This window comes from Cucumis sativus, chromosome 3, assembly GCF_000004075.3.
Source record: "Cucumis sativus cultivar 9930 chromosome 3, Cucumber_9930_V3, whole genome shotgun sequence".
NCBI classification, from domain to species: domain Eukaryota; kingdom Viridiplantae; phylum Streptophyta; class Magnoliopsida; order Cucurbitales; family Cucurbitaceae; genus Cucumis; species Cucumis sativus.
The window spans coordinates 30,851,748-30,867,235 of record NC_026657.2 but is presented as its reverse complement, the minus strand read 5'-3'; the positions used below and the strand labels follow the sequence as shown (position 1 = coordinate 30,867,235).

At 29.4% G+C, this 15,488-nt stretch overlaps 2 protein-coding genes across 2 annotated transcripts; one reads left to right on the top strand and one right to left on the bottom strand.

Annotated features, from left to right (window-relative positions):
• Positions 1-614: 614 nt before the first annotated feature.
• Positions 615-2,186, bottom strand: LOC101209398 (uncharacterized protein At3g28850). Its single transcript, XM_004149174.3, has one exon. It carries the CDS (start codon positions 2,056-2,058, stop codon positions 865-867), a length of 1,194 nt encoding a protein of 397 aa, XP_004149222.1. The 5' UTR covers positions 2,059-2,186; the 3' UTR covers positions 615-864.
• Positions 2,187-11,031: 8,845 nt separating this feature from the next.
• LOC101204080 lies at positions 11,032-12,558 on the top strand. The gene has a single exon (XM_004149154.3). It carries the CDS (start codon positions 11,280-11,282, stop codon positions 12,141-12,143), a length of 864 nt encoding a protein of 287 aa, XP_004149202.1. The 5' UTR covers positions 11,032-11,279; the 3' UTR covers positions 12,144-12,558.
• The last annotated feature ends 2,930 nt before the right edge of the window (positions 12,559-15,488 follow it).

Genomic DNA, 15,488 nt, shown 5'->3' with positions numbered 1-15,488 from the left:
ACTTTTTGGTCGTTTGTCTATACATACAAATGTTAATTAAGCTAAGTTTTATTGGCATGCTAAACACAATTAAAATGGTAAGTGTTATGAAATAAGTATTGTTGGTGTGTAATGAATCCATAAAGATGCGATTAATTTTAAACATTGTTAATCTAATTTTTAAATTAGTTATTCTTTTTCTAATACAATAGCCGCTGCCACAGATAAGCCTATGATAGAATGAGGCCTATATAAGGCAATTTTTTTTTTTTTTTTTTTGGATAAGATGAATTTAGTAAATGTTTGCTTACAAGTTTATTTCTAAAACAAACATGGGTAATTGAATTGTATTTCGAGTCTATCATCCCGAAAATGAAAACCTTGAGGACAAAATCTTTACATTTTTTATATTTCAAATTGACCTATCAAACCTATTATAGAAAAAAGTTATGGCAGGTTGAAAGATCAACTTTAAAATTTTATTGTACATATATAAATATACTTTTTCTAAAAAAAACAATTACTGTACATGTAACCTCACTACTTTGGTGTATTCAATTACAGTAACTTTTGTTCAACCAAACATTACGTTTCAACGTGGGATATAAAAAGATTAAAAGAATATAAAAATCTTCTTTTGAAAACAATATTAAAAATTAAAATAAATCATCGTGTTAGGATGAATTAGTTTCACTAATGGTACATCATCAAATATTAATACAAACAAATCAAATCAAATCCACTCAAAACACAGGTCCTAAAACTAACTTTAAAACCCATTTCTACCAAAGCTAAAATTAAACTAAAATATAATAGAACAAATGGGGAAATCTTTTTTTTTTTCTCCACAAAAAAAAAAAAAAAAAAAAACCCCAAAGTGAAATTTCAAGAACAAATAGGACACCGAATCAACCCATTTTCGTTACACTCACCACATTTAGTCGTCTTCTTCTTCGTTTGATCCAAAACCTTACAGCTTCCATTGCAATCCAAACACATTACAAATCTCATGCCACCGCATCCTTCACACCCACTGCCGGCCGCCGTTGGAATCCCCTCAAACAGTACCCCCAATTTCCCCTCCTCCTCCATTTTCAACACCTCTGCTGCCCCTCCGATCAGCCTCCCCTTCACAAACACCGCCGGAACTTTCACCTCCTTGCTTCCCATTAATGCCCTCAATTCCTCTTTGAAACCAGAATCCATCGATACGTCTCGCTCCACCACGTGAATGCCGTAAGATTCGACGATTGATCGAACCTTATTGCAGTCCTCGAATGTCTTTCTGATTCCTCGAAGCGTCGTTGTGTAGATCACGACGGAAGTTTCGCCACCGGGAGGACACAGTTCCTCGAACTTTTTTAAGGCAGTTTCTGATTCTTGAAAATGTCTCGCTGCCCTTGACTTCGGTGTCTCTGAAACTATTCTCTTGATTTGTTCTCCTTCTTCGGTCAATTGTTTCTCGTAAGATGCTACGAGCTCTGGATCGAACAATGGACTCAAACTCCTTCTTCGAGCCGATAAAAGCCCCGAATCGCTTCCAAAACTCTGCCTTCTCGCGGAAATCGGTGTACTCTTCACCGGAACGGTCAATTTCAGGGCAGATTTGGGGGAAACTTTCGACGAGTTGTTCACTTTCAGTATCTCTTTCGGACTGTAATCCAATCGTCCAACGCCATTCGCTCGTCCACGATTCTCCTTACCGCCGGACTTCATCGCCTTCTTCGGAGTGCCTATTTGATTAAAGAACTTCAACGGACTTCTTCTATCGAAATCAGCCAACCCGCGAAGAAACACTCTGGGCTTAGGGCTTTTTTTGCCCCGATTTGCAATCGGAACTCCTTCTTCTAAGCCGTCCATTAACTCCCAAGCGTTAATTACTTCCGGTTCTTCCCGAGGCGGCGATTTCTTCGTCGGCTCTGAAACTAACTCCTTCGATTTCTGATCGGCATCGAGATTGAGAACTCCGTAAGTGCTTGATGTAAGAGAGACGACGTGGTTGAGATACTCGCCGCCATTGTTGACAATGATGTCTCTCTGAAGATCCTTCTGGTAGAGTTTTGATGATACACAGCCCATTGATGCTTCTTCTTCTTCTTCTTCTTCTTCTTCTTCTTCTTCTTCGATTTTTCAGAGCTTTTTATGTGATGAAAGAAAAAAGCAGAGACGAAGAGAGTGAGTGAGTGAGAGAGTTTTTCAGTTAATTGTTTTTTTTAATAATGACCGTTACTAAATTGTGCAAACGGGTCCCAACGGTCGAAAATTTCGAATGGGACTTTTTTTTTTTTTGGTTTTTGGGGAATTATCCTCTCTCCTCTTCTCTTCGAAATTTGCCCCCACATTTTCTTATATTATGATTTTAATCCCCCACTGCTTTTTTCTACTTATGGCAGCTTTTATATTTTCCCTCATTTCTTAATTTTTCCTCCTTTCATTTTTAGTTCGTTTTTTATGTTTAAAAGTTTGAATTTGGTTTTTGTGCTTTCACTTAATCTTCTTACATTTTTTATGTTATTCTCAAATAAATTAATAAATAAATCATTTTGTTGGGTTACCTTACAATTTTTTTAAAAAATAAAAATAAGTTTTCCTAGGATATTAAAATTAGGTTGGGTTCTTTTTTTTCTTTTTTTTTTTTTAAGTTGGTAACTTGGTATTGATCTAATAATAAATAAAATAATAAAAGACTAAATTTTATACTTCTTAAAGTAATTGGAATTAAATTGAAACCTAGCCATATACTAATTAAACCTTTTTCTTTAAACAAATTACCCTCTTCAAATTGGATGTTGTCTATGTATTTATTTTCATGCTCTGATTTGTTTACCTCAGCTGAGAAAGTTATAATTAAAAAAATTGCTCTAAATCGTTAAATTTCTTACTTTACCGTTTTTATTTAGATTTTTCTTAAGAATAATAAAGAATAAAATATTTACATTTCATAATAGAATTCTACTAAAAAGATTAAAACATACATCTACACATTTTTTTACTTTGGAGTATAAATATTTTGTCTATCGTTACCTTAGCCAAGAAACTAATGATATCTTTTCAAAAAAATAATAATAAACTAACTATTTAAATTCCATAGGTAAATATTTTGTCTATTTTTGTAAATTTGTAAAAGAAAATAATTCAGTAAATATTAATAATTTTGAGTTATCATTCCATATATCATTTCATTGGGTCACTTTTAATGTTATTTATTGTACAAAAAGAAGTTGGATGATTAGTAGTATATAGCTTAAAGCATTCCAATAATAATTTTGGGAGGAGTGCCCCCTCATGGATGATAGTGGATAACCTTAGTGCGCCATATAAAAAGAATGGTAGATGAAAAGGTGATATCTTGAACCAAATGAAGTTTTAAAACCATATAAATACAACCACATTCTAAATTGAAGAGTCAATTCAATCTTTCAAAATATAATAAATAAACATATCTATTTTAAATATTTTGAACTTAAACGTGTACTTTAATCATCAAATTTACAAAATTATTTCCTTAATGGAAAAAAGTCCAATAAAATGTGTCCAAAAATGAAAGAAAATAAAATTGTGGTTCAAATGAATGGTTTCAATTTCTGTTAACTTAAAAAAAAGGTTAAATTTCCTAAACTAATTAACAATAGTCAAAGATACAAAGCCTTTCCATTTCAAAATTAATTGTTACAAACTAAAGACAAATAAAAAAGACAAATGTGTAATTAAAAAAATTATTGAAATCAAATACAATTTTATTAATATTCACAATGAGACATAACAAGAATCAAACACTTGGTCCAATTAAATTGAACTATTTATTGTGACTATTCACTAGGAACCAGTCTATGCTTACCCATATAATAAAACGTTAATGATAGTATATGTTATTTTCAGACATTGGACTAAAAATATATAACAATGAAAGATTACATAATTAATGCAACAATATGAGAAACAAAAATGTAACATATTACTTTATTGCATGGGACTTAGGGAAGTCAAGGTGGGATTAAATTTTCAATTTTATAAATCAATTAGGTTGAAAATGTTTTGGAAAATGACACAATAAAATGTGCCTGAGAAATATGGGGTTTAATAGAAGATTGCTATAATATTAGACTTTTAAGGTTAAATTATTATTCTTTGGTAATATTTGATGTCCTTACCATTGGTTCATAATTACTAGATGTTGACAGTTATCAATACCAAAGCTTTCCTTTTCATGTTATAGAAAGAGGTATGTATGAAATTTTAAAATTGGTTGATTGTGTTTCCACTTTAGTTTGGGGGAAAAAAATAATGAAATTCAAATGGGTTTCAATTAATTGATTATGAGTTTTGACTAAGTAGAATATTTTTCTTTTTTCTTTTAATTGCCAAATTATTAATGAGTTCAACAAAATGTCAAAATCTAATAATTTTAGGGTTGATGATTTAATTAATTAAAATTATATATTTAAGTTGACGTCTAATTAAGATAGCATGATAAAATCTCAATGTATAAATTATTTAAATCAAGAAACATCATGGTATTGATTTACAATAGAATATATAACTCAGTTTTTATAGTTCAACATGAGTTTGATTTATACCATATCCTTTTCTAAATTATTCACCCAACCAGAAGTAAAAATAACTTTTGAATATTTGTTGTTTTTCCATTACACGTAGCTCACGTCATGGTGTTCCACTTGGGCATTTCTTATTGGCTACTTTATGGGTACGGTCTTTAACTGATTTTAGATCATTTGGGCAAATTTTTTTATTCTACCATTTTATTAGGAAAGAAATGTATTATACCTTTTCTATCTGTGTCTTGTATATTTATAGTACATATAAATTAAACTTTTAGTATTTTTTAACTTCTTTATGAAATATCTTCTATTACATCGAAAATTATGCGAACATTTATAATATATCTAAATATTTGTTGGTTTGTAAAAAAAAAAAAAAAAAATTAAGTTGTCAATTTATAGTCTAGTTCAACTATCTAGCTACCATTGATAATTTAGTTAAACTAGCTAGCTAATTTTCTTTCAAATCATTAACAATTTTCATTTATGTTCATAAATTTTCTTAAAATTTCCATTTCTATAACTTGTTACAGAATAGAAACTTCAATATTTTAATTAAAGGTTGCATGGAAGTATAGAACTATCTATATATTTATGTTAAAAGCACATTCATATATACATAACTGATAGTACCAAGTGTCGTCACTTATTTTGTTTTGAGATTAAGAATAAGTATTAAATACAATTAATTAATTTTAGAAAAGGAATTATTGTGGTGTCACATGGTGTCACACCTGATCATTTGGTGAAATCATGAGAAATGTGTTAGAAGGGGAAATGATTTGAGATTTTATTAGAGGAACCACATGGTAGGTTAAACTTATTTGGTACAAAAAATTGATTGGTTCTTTTGTCTTAATTGATATCTCCATCTATAGTCTCTTCTGGAGGTTGGGATCTACTGCATTTGATCTCATACGAACATATATATTGATAAAAAGAAAAATAAAAGAATCCTAATTTAAGATGCATGGTTACAATTTTTTTAATAATTGAAATATGTTGACAAAGTATTGCGTAGACTAGATCGTTTGATTAGACAAGATCTATTGATCTTTGATTTTGTAGGACCTCGTTGATTGTAAATAAACGTTTACTTACTTAGTATATCATTGCAACGGTTTACGTAAGTACTATTTTCACTAATTAGTTGTCACTTGAGTTAGAAATTAGAAATGATGTGTAAAACAAAATAATTATTTACGACAAAAATCTTCATTTTACTTAGCTTATATACATGATTGATGAAATAAATATAGCTAAATTAAGCCAATTTAAGTAAAAATTTAAATTATATTATTTTAACTATGTTCTTGAGCAAGGAAATCTGAATTAGACTATCTACATTGCTCATACAGTTTGTGATTGGATATTTGTAAATTTACTTATTTTCCTATTAATATTTTGACAAATATCCCTTTATATCCGTAAATTTTTGTAATTTGATTAATTTAATCTAAAATTTAAACTGTGTCGATTTAAATTATAAATTTATAATTTAAACTTTCTTCTTCAATCTATTATGTAAAACTTTATTTGTGTTAAATAAATTCTTATAGACGAATCAATTTAGGCATTTTATTACAATTATATTTGAAATTCACTAATAGATTGATTTTAAAATATTTGACAAACTTTTCAAAATTTCAATCCTAAATTAGAGTAAATGCAGGTAGATTTACATAGAAAATTTTAACTAAGAATTTCCAAATCAAGAGTATAAGTTAGATGAAATGAGGGTCACATTTGATGGTCTTCATTGGAGTTTGTGGGCTTAACTATAGTGGGAAAGTCTCCAAATTAGAAACTAAACATCATAATTAATTTACTTTTACTATAAAAGATTAATTTCATGAAACAGAAATTATAAATCGTAGTTTAAAAGTTGTAAATATAGAATAAAACTAAGATCGACTTAATCTAAAACATTAATCATTAATTTATTAAAAAGAATAATTATTATAAATAACTGTGACAAATTTTATAGGTTGAAAATGGAAAATGATTCAATTTTTAAAAAATATGTTAAAGGGTCTTTTGATGATATCATGAAATGCATGAAATTATAACGTTTACCTTCAAGGTTGATTTAGGGTTTTTTTTTTCATCTTTCCTCCCAAGTGTCGCACAAGTTTTCTCCCATCTTCTTACAATTTTCTTCTTCTTCTACAACTTCCACGTGTTTGTTCTCTTCTTCTACGACTTCCACATGTTTTTTCTCTTCTTCTCTGGCATCTTCTTCTTCCTCTTCAACTTATTCTCTAACACCAAGGCAACAACCATTGATGATGGGCGAGAACGACATAGCCAACCAAAATGAGAGTGAGATTGAATGACACCAATAAGACAGAACGATCGAGATGAGCGGGAGTGACACCAACAAGATCGAAACAACACAAAAAACGTACGACTGAAGAGATTGAACGAGACGAGAAAGAATGAGACCAGTGAGATGAAAGAGATTGAGATGGAAGAGACATGAACAAGCGAGACGAGACGAGACGAGACTGCTTTTTCAAGTGCATTTTGATAGTTCCACTCCAATTTGACGTCACCAAAAAGTTATTCGACTTTTAAACGATATTTTTTTAAAAGGTTCATTCCACATTTTTTTCTCTAATTTTTTAGTCATCCATTCATTCGACACCTCATTTTTTTTCTACCATTCTTAACTTTAAAAAAGTTAAATTAAAAAAAAATATATCCCTTACTAGTTTGCATCAAAAACCTTAAACTTTTAAAAGTTTTAAAAAATATCCTTAAACTCTGGAAAACAGTTAAAAAAATATTCTTATCGTTAGTTTGAGATGTAAATTGTTAAAGTTTTGTTTCAAATAGTTTCATAAAGGTCATTAACCTAGAAACAAAAAATGTAAGTTAAAATCATAATTTTAAATTTATTTTAATTAAGATCACAAACACAACCCATCTAAATAGTTGTTGTAATTAGAATTTATTAATTGTCAAATAAAATAACCCATCTAAATAGTTGTTGTAATTAGAATTTATTAATTGTCAAATAAAATTAAAAATGTATTTGACTAACATTAACATGTAATAATTTAATAAATTTATTAGTGTGAGAATTTTTTATTTGACTAATTATTGTTTTAGTATGTCTTCAGAAAAAAATTATTTTAAAACGTTACCAAACTCACGTAGAACTTGAAGTTTTAATCGATATTTAAAAAATCAATTTTAGTGTGTGCCCATTTGCATGTAATGCAAAATCTGTCATCACTGTTAGTTAATGTGCCTCTCCAAACCTCCGTATTGGTTTAACAACTAAATCCAAATTTATGATCAAACAATGAAACAAGGGAATTTCAACCATAAGTTAAGAGACTAGAGATTCATATATAGGTTAGACACCCAGAAAAACATAAGTGGCTTTGATATTGATACTGAGCGTACTAGTAGTAATTTAAAAAATTAAGAATATAGTTTATACAGATCGGTATTCAATAAAATATACTTTGTTTTATTTTCCTAAGTGAAGAAATAAAGTATAGTTTTTATTTTATTTGAAGCATAAGTTAATATACATATATATAATTTGTGATTGGCTGCAGAACTTACACGACAATAACTTCACGCACTTTCATGCATAATGGAATCATAAATTTTATTTCAGAGTACAACACTGCGATCTCGATGATCACAAAGAATTTATATATTTTCCATTCTCAATGTAATAATAAATATATTTTCTTTTACGTTTTGGAAATTCATTCTATATTCTGTTTTTTTATATATACGTGAGAAGATAATTAATCTTTTGTACTAAAATTTTAAACTGATCATGTTTTAAAATGTTTATGGCATAATTTTCCTGCATATGTAATAATGTTTCACCTAAACTGTTGTGATATTAAACAAAATGACCCACTTAAATAAGTATAATAGTATTTTATTCTCTAGAATATACATGTTTGAAATTTAAATTTATAGTTACTTAAATTATATTGATAATATAATTTGATCTTTTTATTTTTTACAATATGTATAGAAATAGACATAGATCAGTCTATTTATGCCAATGATTGATCGTATTTTTATTAAGGTGCTTTCTTTTTCAATCATTTAACATTTATAAAAATGTAGCTACCAAATCTCAAAATATTTATATTATTGTATTTTAATGCAGTGTCCAATTATTTTTTCCATTGTATAAATATATATATAGATATTTGGATACATTGAAGAGATCCGACCAAATAGCAAATCATTCAAGTTATTTGAATCTTAATTGTTTTGCTTTTTAAGAAAATAAAGAACCTAAATTATTGCCTAAAAAAGCAGTGAGAGAAATCTAAATGTTAAAGCTAGCAACATTTTTCAACCACTTTTAAAATCGCTTTGGCAAATCGTAAAAATTAATTAGAATTTGATAGCAATATAGTTTCTAATTTAGTATGTTTTTAAAAATTAAGCTTGACATTGTTTTCACCAATATATTTTTTTTCCCTTTCACTTACATGCATTGAAGGGTTCTAAACAATAACCAAGTGAAAAAATTAAAACTAAAACTATAGTTCTAAAAGCTGGGTCATATTTTTAAGAAATAATAACAAAAATAGAAAAGGATGTGGCAGCAGTCTGATTAATCAATTATACAGCTTAGCAAGTGTGTTTTTATTTAAAATGGGTATTATAAAAAAGGGATTTTGATGAATAAAGCCTCAATAATTCCTTTTATCAATGTAAATCTTCAATTATATATATAGGCAACTGCTCTTGCAGCCTCCTTATTAGCCGCAAGCGGTCTCATTAAAACACATAGACACATATTTTTGGGAGATTTAAAAAACAACGTGCCTTTTCTTTATGGGTATATTTTAAATTTATTAACTCATGTACTAATTTGATGTTTCTGAATTGAATAAGAATTGAGAAAGGGGAAATAAAATTGAATTTTGATTTTGATTCTTAAACATATGTTATTTTGTTTTGAATTTTTAAACCTGTGATGTTTTTACGAATTAATCAATTTGCACGTATTGAATTTTTAACTCAATAACATTATTTTTTACAATAAAGTCATATGTTACAATATTCATTTAACTTTTATTTTTATATAAAAATATAATATAATATTCTATGTATATATACACATATAATTAGAGAAGATCATTGAAAATGGTTTCTATAATTTTATCACCTAAAGTGGGAACGGTTGGGGTTAGATGGACCAAACGTTTAGTAAGTATTAACCAACCCACCAAACCCAAACAACAAATCTCATAATTGAAATTAAAATAAAATAAATATGATTTTTACTTCATAACATTATATCGTTTCTATTAAAATATTTTCTTTTTTTAAAAAAGCTATGATTAAATGAGACTTTAACACTATATATACAGTAATTAAGTTCAACTCCTAAGTTGAATGCATTTTGTTTACAAAAAGTTGACTGCATTTCAATTTCGACCATTTTAATAACAATATCTATTTACCTTCCCATACAAATGTTTAAATGGGTTTCATCATGGCCTCTTAATTATTAAAATGTATAACTTAAGTTTTCTCAGCAGTTTTTTTTGTTTAATTATCACCGTTTTGTTGTATGAAACACAATACATTATTTCGAGACTATCATATATATTGAAACACAATACATTTACGACTTTATTACGTAACAAAAGAACGTAGTATGTATTAGAATATCCTAGTTCATAATAATATAAAAGATATAAATGATTATTTATACATGTAAAATTTAGAAGTCCACTATTCTAAAACAATTATTCAAAATAATAAATACTTAAAAGTTAAAATACGACAATTTATTTTAACTTAATTATATGTATTCACGTGCCAACGAAATAAAATAAATATATAATATAATAAATAAGTTCAACTTTTTTTAAAGTATAATAATAAAAAGAAAAACAATTTATCTAAAATATAAAAGCATCCTATATTCTATTTTGCTATAAAATATAAATATTTCACATATTCGAACAAACAAAAATATTTGAAATTATATCAAATCCGTTAAGATTTTAAACGTCAAGATGAAGGAAAAAGTTTGGTATTAAAAAGATAATTTAAAAAAAAAAACTTCCTAAAACCATTAATTTCAATCAAATGAACTTTAAGGGAAAACAAATATTTGACCGAGGCATAAATTAATTATTGATTCACATTTTAAAGTTTTTTAAAATTGTTAAAAAAATTAAACATGAATTTTACGAAATAGATTGTCAATTTTTAAAAAATATTATCGATTTAATATCGTATATATATCCTTATAATTTAACATAAATATTTTTCTAGCGGTAATTGAAATAAAACTTATTAAAAGAATAGTTTACAACACTTTTTAACATTTAATGTGAAAATTACCAAACACTTCTATTTAATTTTATAGTTAATATTGTTTGAAATTAAAATATTAGAGTCCAAATTAATAGATAAATCCAAAAGTTTAGAGTTAAAATTGAAAAAATAAATAATAAAATCATTGATCCGCGCTCCATCAATCCGCTGCCGTTTTGTGCTTTCACTTTCCGTACCAATTTCAAAAGGCTAAGAAAAAAATCGCTTTTCATTTTCTCTTTTTTCGTTCTGTTTTTGGTTGAATCTTCAAAAGACTTCTTCAAGAACGCGCCACCCAGCTTCAGTCAACCGGAAGAATTCTTCTCTCCTTTTCTCTCCCAAAAAGTTTCTTATTTTAAGAAACTTCTAATTTTTTGAATCTGTATTATCTGGTTATACTTCACACTCTGTTTTACTATGCCGCAAGTGGATCTGGAAACTCTGGTTTCTGCATGTGCCGGCGGCGGTGCTCATGACCGAAAAATCGCCTGCGAGGAAGCTTTGGACGACGGCGATCCTCGGCCAGAAGAAGAGAACAGAGAGGTCACAGAGCAGCCAGAGATTCCGCCGGATTTTCCACCGGAATCGTTTTGGCTCTCGAAGGATGCAGAGTTCGATTGGTTAAATCAAAACGCTTTTTACGAGAGGAAAGATTCGACGAAAGGGAGTTCGAATTCAACGAACTTAAATCCTACTGTGAATCCGACTTCTAATTCGAATTCTCAGCGATTTTCCTTGAACTTCAAATCGAAGGCCTCGATTCTCGGCCTTCCGAAGCTTCACAAGACTTGTTTTGTAGATTCGAAGAGTCGTCGAAATGCGAAATCTGGAAACACGAGGCTGTTCCCTAAACAATCGGGATCTTCCGAAAAATCGGACTCTGCGCTCGTCGAACCCTCATCGCCGAAAGTTTCATGTATGGGGAGAGTGAGATCGAAGCGAGATCGGAGTCGTCGATGGAAGAATCGTCGACGTTCATGCGAACCGGCGCCGCCAAAGGAAAAACCGGAACGGAAAGACACTGAACCAGGCTTCTTATGTACTTTCCGGAATCTTTTCAGATGTTGGAAAAAAACACCGGTGGTTAAACCAACCGCTCCAGATTCCGGAGACTCGCTGGCAATGAAAGCATCTGATAAGATTGCCCTCAACATCGACGCACTGACGGCGGAATCTCGTCCTAGAAGGAGTGTGGAGATCGAACCTCCCGGTTTGGGCGGCGTCAAGCGGTTCGCTTCGGGGAGGCGATCCGGTTCATGGGTCGTCGGCGACGGAGAGTAATCGCCGGACGGCAGACTCTGATTGATTCTCTAAGGTTCTCGGTACCTTGATGCGTGGGCTGTCGGCGGGACCCGCGGGATTAGGTGGGCTTCTGCTGGGCCCGCTTTTCTTTTTTTTGTTTTTATTGTAGTTGGATGACGTGGCACTTTGATTCAACTGTCCTCACCTCACTCCTCCCGTGCATCACAAGGTAAGTAAGTAAAAAAAAAAGCCAAAAAGAGCCAAAGGTTTTCCAGATGTAATTTTGCCTATTGTTCTTGCAGTTATTTTTCTATTTCATTTGCATTTACGCTGACGTTTTGTAGATAAAAAAGAACAGTTTGGTTTATTATTATCTTTTTCCTTTTTTGTGCAGTGAGCAGTTGTAAATTCTTGTGTTCAGTTAATAACTACTCAACTAATGGGTTTTATTTTATGTAGTGAAATGTGGAAATTAAATAGGCTGTAGTTCAGGGACTAAACGGCAGTAGTAAATAGTTGCAGAACTGAAGGGCAATTGAATGTACAACAGTAACTTTGATATTGTTTACAGAAAAAAAGACAAAACCATACGAAGGATTTTTAAATTATAACATGGAAAAAGCTTCAATAATCGAGCTAGAGACAAGCCGAGGCAGAGGCAGTGGTCTAGACAGGAAGGACCATAAATCATGTAGGGGTGAAAATTATTACTTTTATAAAATAGGACGAGGGGTAGTTTTTGGGTTTAATTTTTGTTCGGCGGGTGAATTTTCTTTTGGCCCACGATTTTTAGAATCATTCTTTTTGTTATTCAAATTCATGGCAGATCTAAATTACGTTCATTACTATTGAGTTAAAATGATAATTAATAATTAAATAAATCTTTTCAAAGTTAGTAGACTAATTTTATATCTCATTTGTATGCTTTTCTTTAAAAAGCAAAAAAAAAAAAAAAACTTTAGAATGCATATTAATTTTTAAAAAACCATAAAATTGGAGCAACCGGTCAACTTCGTTCACATTTTTCGAAATCGATAGTCATCTTCAAGTATAGAAAATAGTTGTTACATGTAGAAAATGGTTATTTTAAAAAGAATTACAGAAATGGTTTAGTTTAATTTAGTCCCTCGTTTAACGCTTTAATTTAATAATTAGAGGAGGGGTGCAGTCCTGACATATTTTAAAATTTAAAAATAATACTAAATAATTTCAGAATTAAATAAACATTATAAAATTAAGAAGAAAAATGAAAAGAAAACCCTCCCTACCAACCTTCCCTTTGCTCCCTTCGATATCTGTAGTCCATATCATACAAAATTGAATAACTTAAAGTTATTGAAATGTAATATTACAATAGTGTATGCAAATTACATAGGATATAGTAGTCACGAATACATATGATTTAGTAAAAGTTATAGAAAGTATATATATATTGGAGTTGTAAGCTAAAAGTAGTAAGGGCTAAAAGGTCAAATCGGCCCTAGAAACTTTGTCATGTACAAGAAAAAATCACATTAGGTAACATAAATATTACCTATATGGTAAATTTTATAAGTTGAAACATTATTAAATCACTCATTCATCCAGAAATAGTAAGTTAGTGGTTAAAGACTAAATTAATTATATATATATCCATTTTAATTGGAGAGAAAACAACAATGGAGGAGTTTGAATACATGGTTTCCCTGTACCACCTGCTCTATACCATATTATATCATTAATTCACCAAAAAACTTTAGCTAGTGGTTGAATGCATAGGTTATGTTCACCAATGAATTTGAGCTAGTGGTCGAACGCAGGAGCTTAAACATATAACCTTCATGGATTACATACTCTGATACCATATTAAACTACCAATTTATTGGAGATATTAAGAATTCCACGTTGGAAAAACAAAGGGGACTCATGGCTACTCCTTACATTGTCAATTAGTTTTGAGATGGAATCTCATACTATCAAATTTAACACAATTCACCAAAAAGCTTAAACTAGTGGTTGAAAACAAATTTTACATCTTGAATTAATAAAACAATATATTCTCGTGATGTTTTCACAATAATTGAATGTCTTGTAAGTCGAGCATTCATTGGATTGGTCGTGACATTTAAATTTAATTGTGGATTAATTAGTATAAATATTCTAATTATTTTTCTAACTTTTAAAAGATGTGAATTGCCATTTTTTAAGAATAAGTAAAACTTTAAATTAATTTGTTGTGATGTGACTCATGTTGAGTGAAAATAAAATAAGAGATTATGGTATATGAGTGTGTGATATATAATAAGATTTTTCTTCCACCATTTTTATTTTTATATCTCTTCACCTACCTAAGAGAAGAAGAATGAGATTTTTCTTTAAATATTTGTCTCTTTCTTCAGCTACCACATCATTTTAAAAAATATAGAATATAACAACCTGCACAATTAGATGAGTTGTAATATCATATGCAAACCTGTAATACCATATTTCTATCCAAATGATATACGAAAATTTTCACTTGATATTCAACAACTATCTAAGGTGACACATTAAATTTCTAAAGTATTTAGTTTTTGTATGACATCAATATTTTTCAAAAGCAAAATACTTTATAGAAAACAAACGACTTGTCACCAAACATAACATCATCGCCAAAGGCTTCTCTCTACAATGAGAACTAGGAATAACCTTAAAAAATTCCTTCAATGTTTTTCATAGAAGAATTCCCACTATATTTCTATTCAAATTGCGTTTATATTAATTATCGTTAAATGGTTGACATGCTATACAATTAAAATTTATTCGTTCCCTACTTTTTAATTACATTTGATAACTCTTTCAAATTCGTTGGTATAAGTTATAACAAAAGTCGAGTTAATCAAATATTAAATATGGGATATTTAAAAGTTAATAGATTGCTATACACCACAAAGTAATTAAAAGTAGAAGTGAATTAGAGTTTTAAATCAAAACAAAAATGATTTAAGAGATGGAAGAGAACACAATCCTTATATATTTCATCCATTGATGAACACATTTAATTGATACCTTTTTAACTTGCGTATTATATCTACATGGAGGAATTGGTTCCAAAATTGAACTACGCTAAGATCAGCAAAGGTGTATTGGTTTAGAATAATTAAGAGAAAGATACAAGTTGGGAGAGGGCATATGGATGCGAATTGGTTCATTCTCTCGCAAAAATTGGTTAGTTCCCTTTGGTTTTTGCCCCCTATATTTTGAGATGATTGCCCAATCCTGTTTTATTTGAAACACTCAAATTCATTTATCAACAAAAAATTCACATTTTATTTATTTTTGAAATATGGACTTGTTAAATACAACGTTTGGAATTTAATTAGAACATATGTTTCAATTTAATCTTTCATAACATAACTTGTAACG

Coding starts and splice junctions, on each gene's coding strand:
- LOC101209398 (XM_004149174.3), bottom strand. CDS start 2,058: ATGGGCTGTGTATCATCAAAACTCTACCAGAAGGATCTTCAGAGAGAC.
- LOC101204080 (XM_004149154.3), top strand. CDS start 11,280: ATGCCGCAAGTGGATCTGGAAACTCTGGTTTCTGCATGTGCCGGCGGC.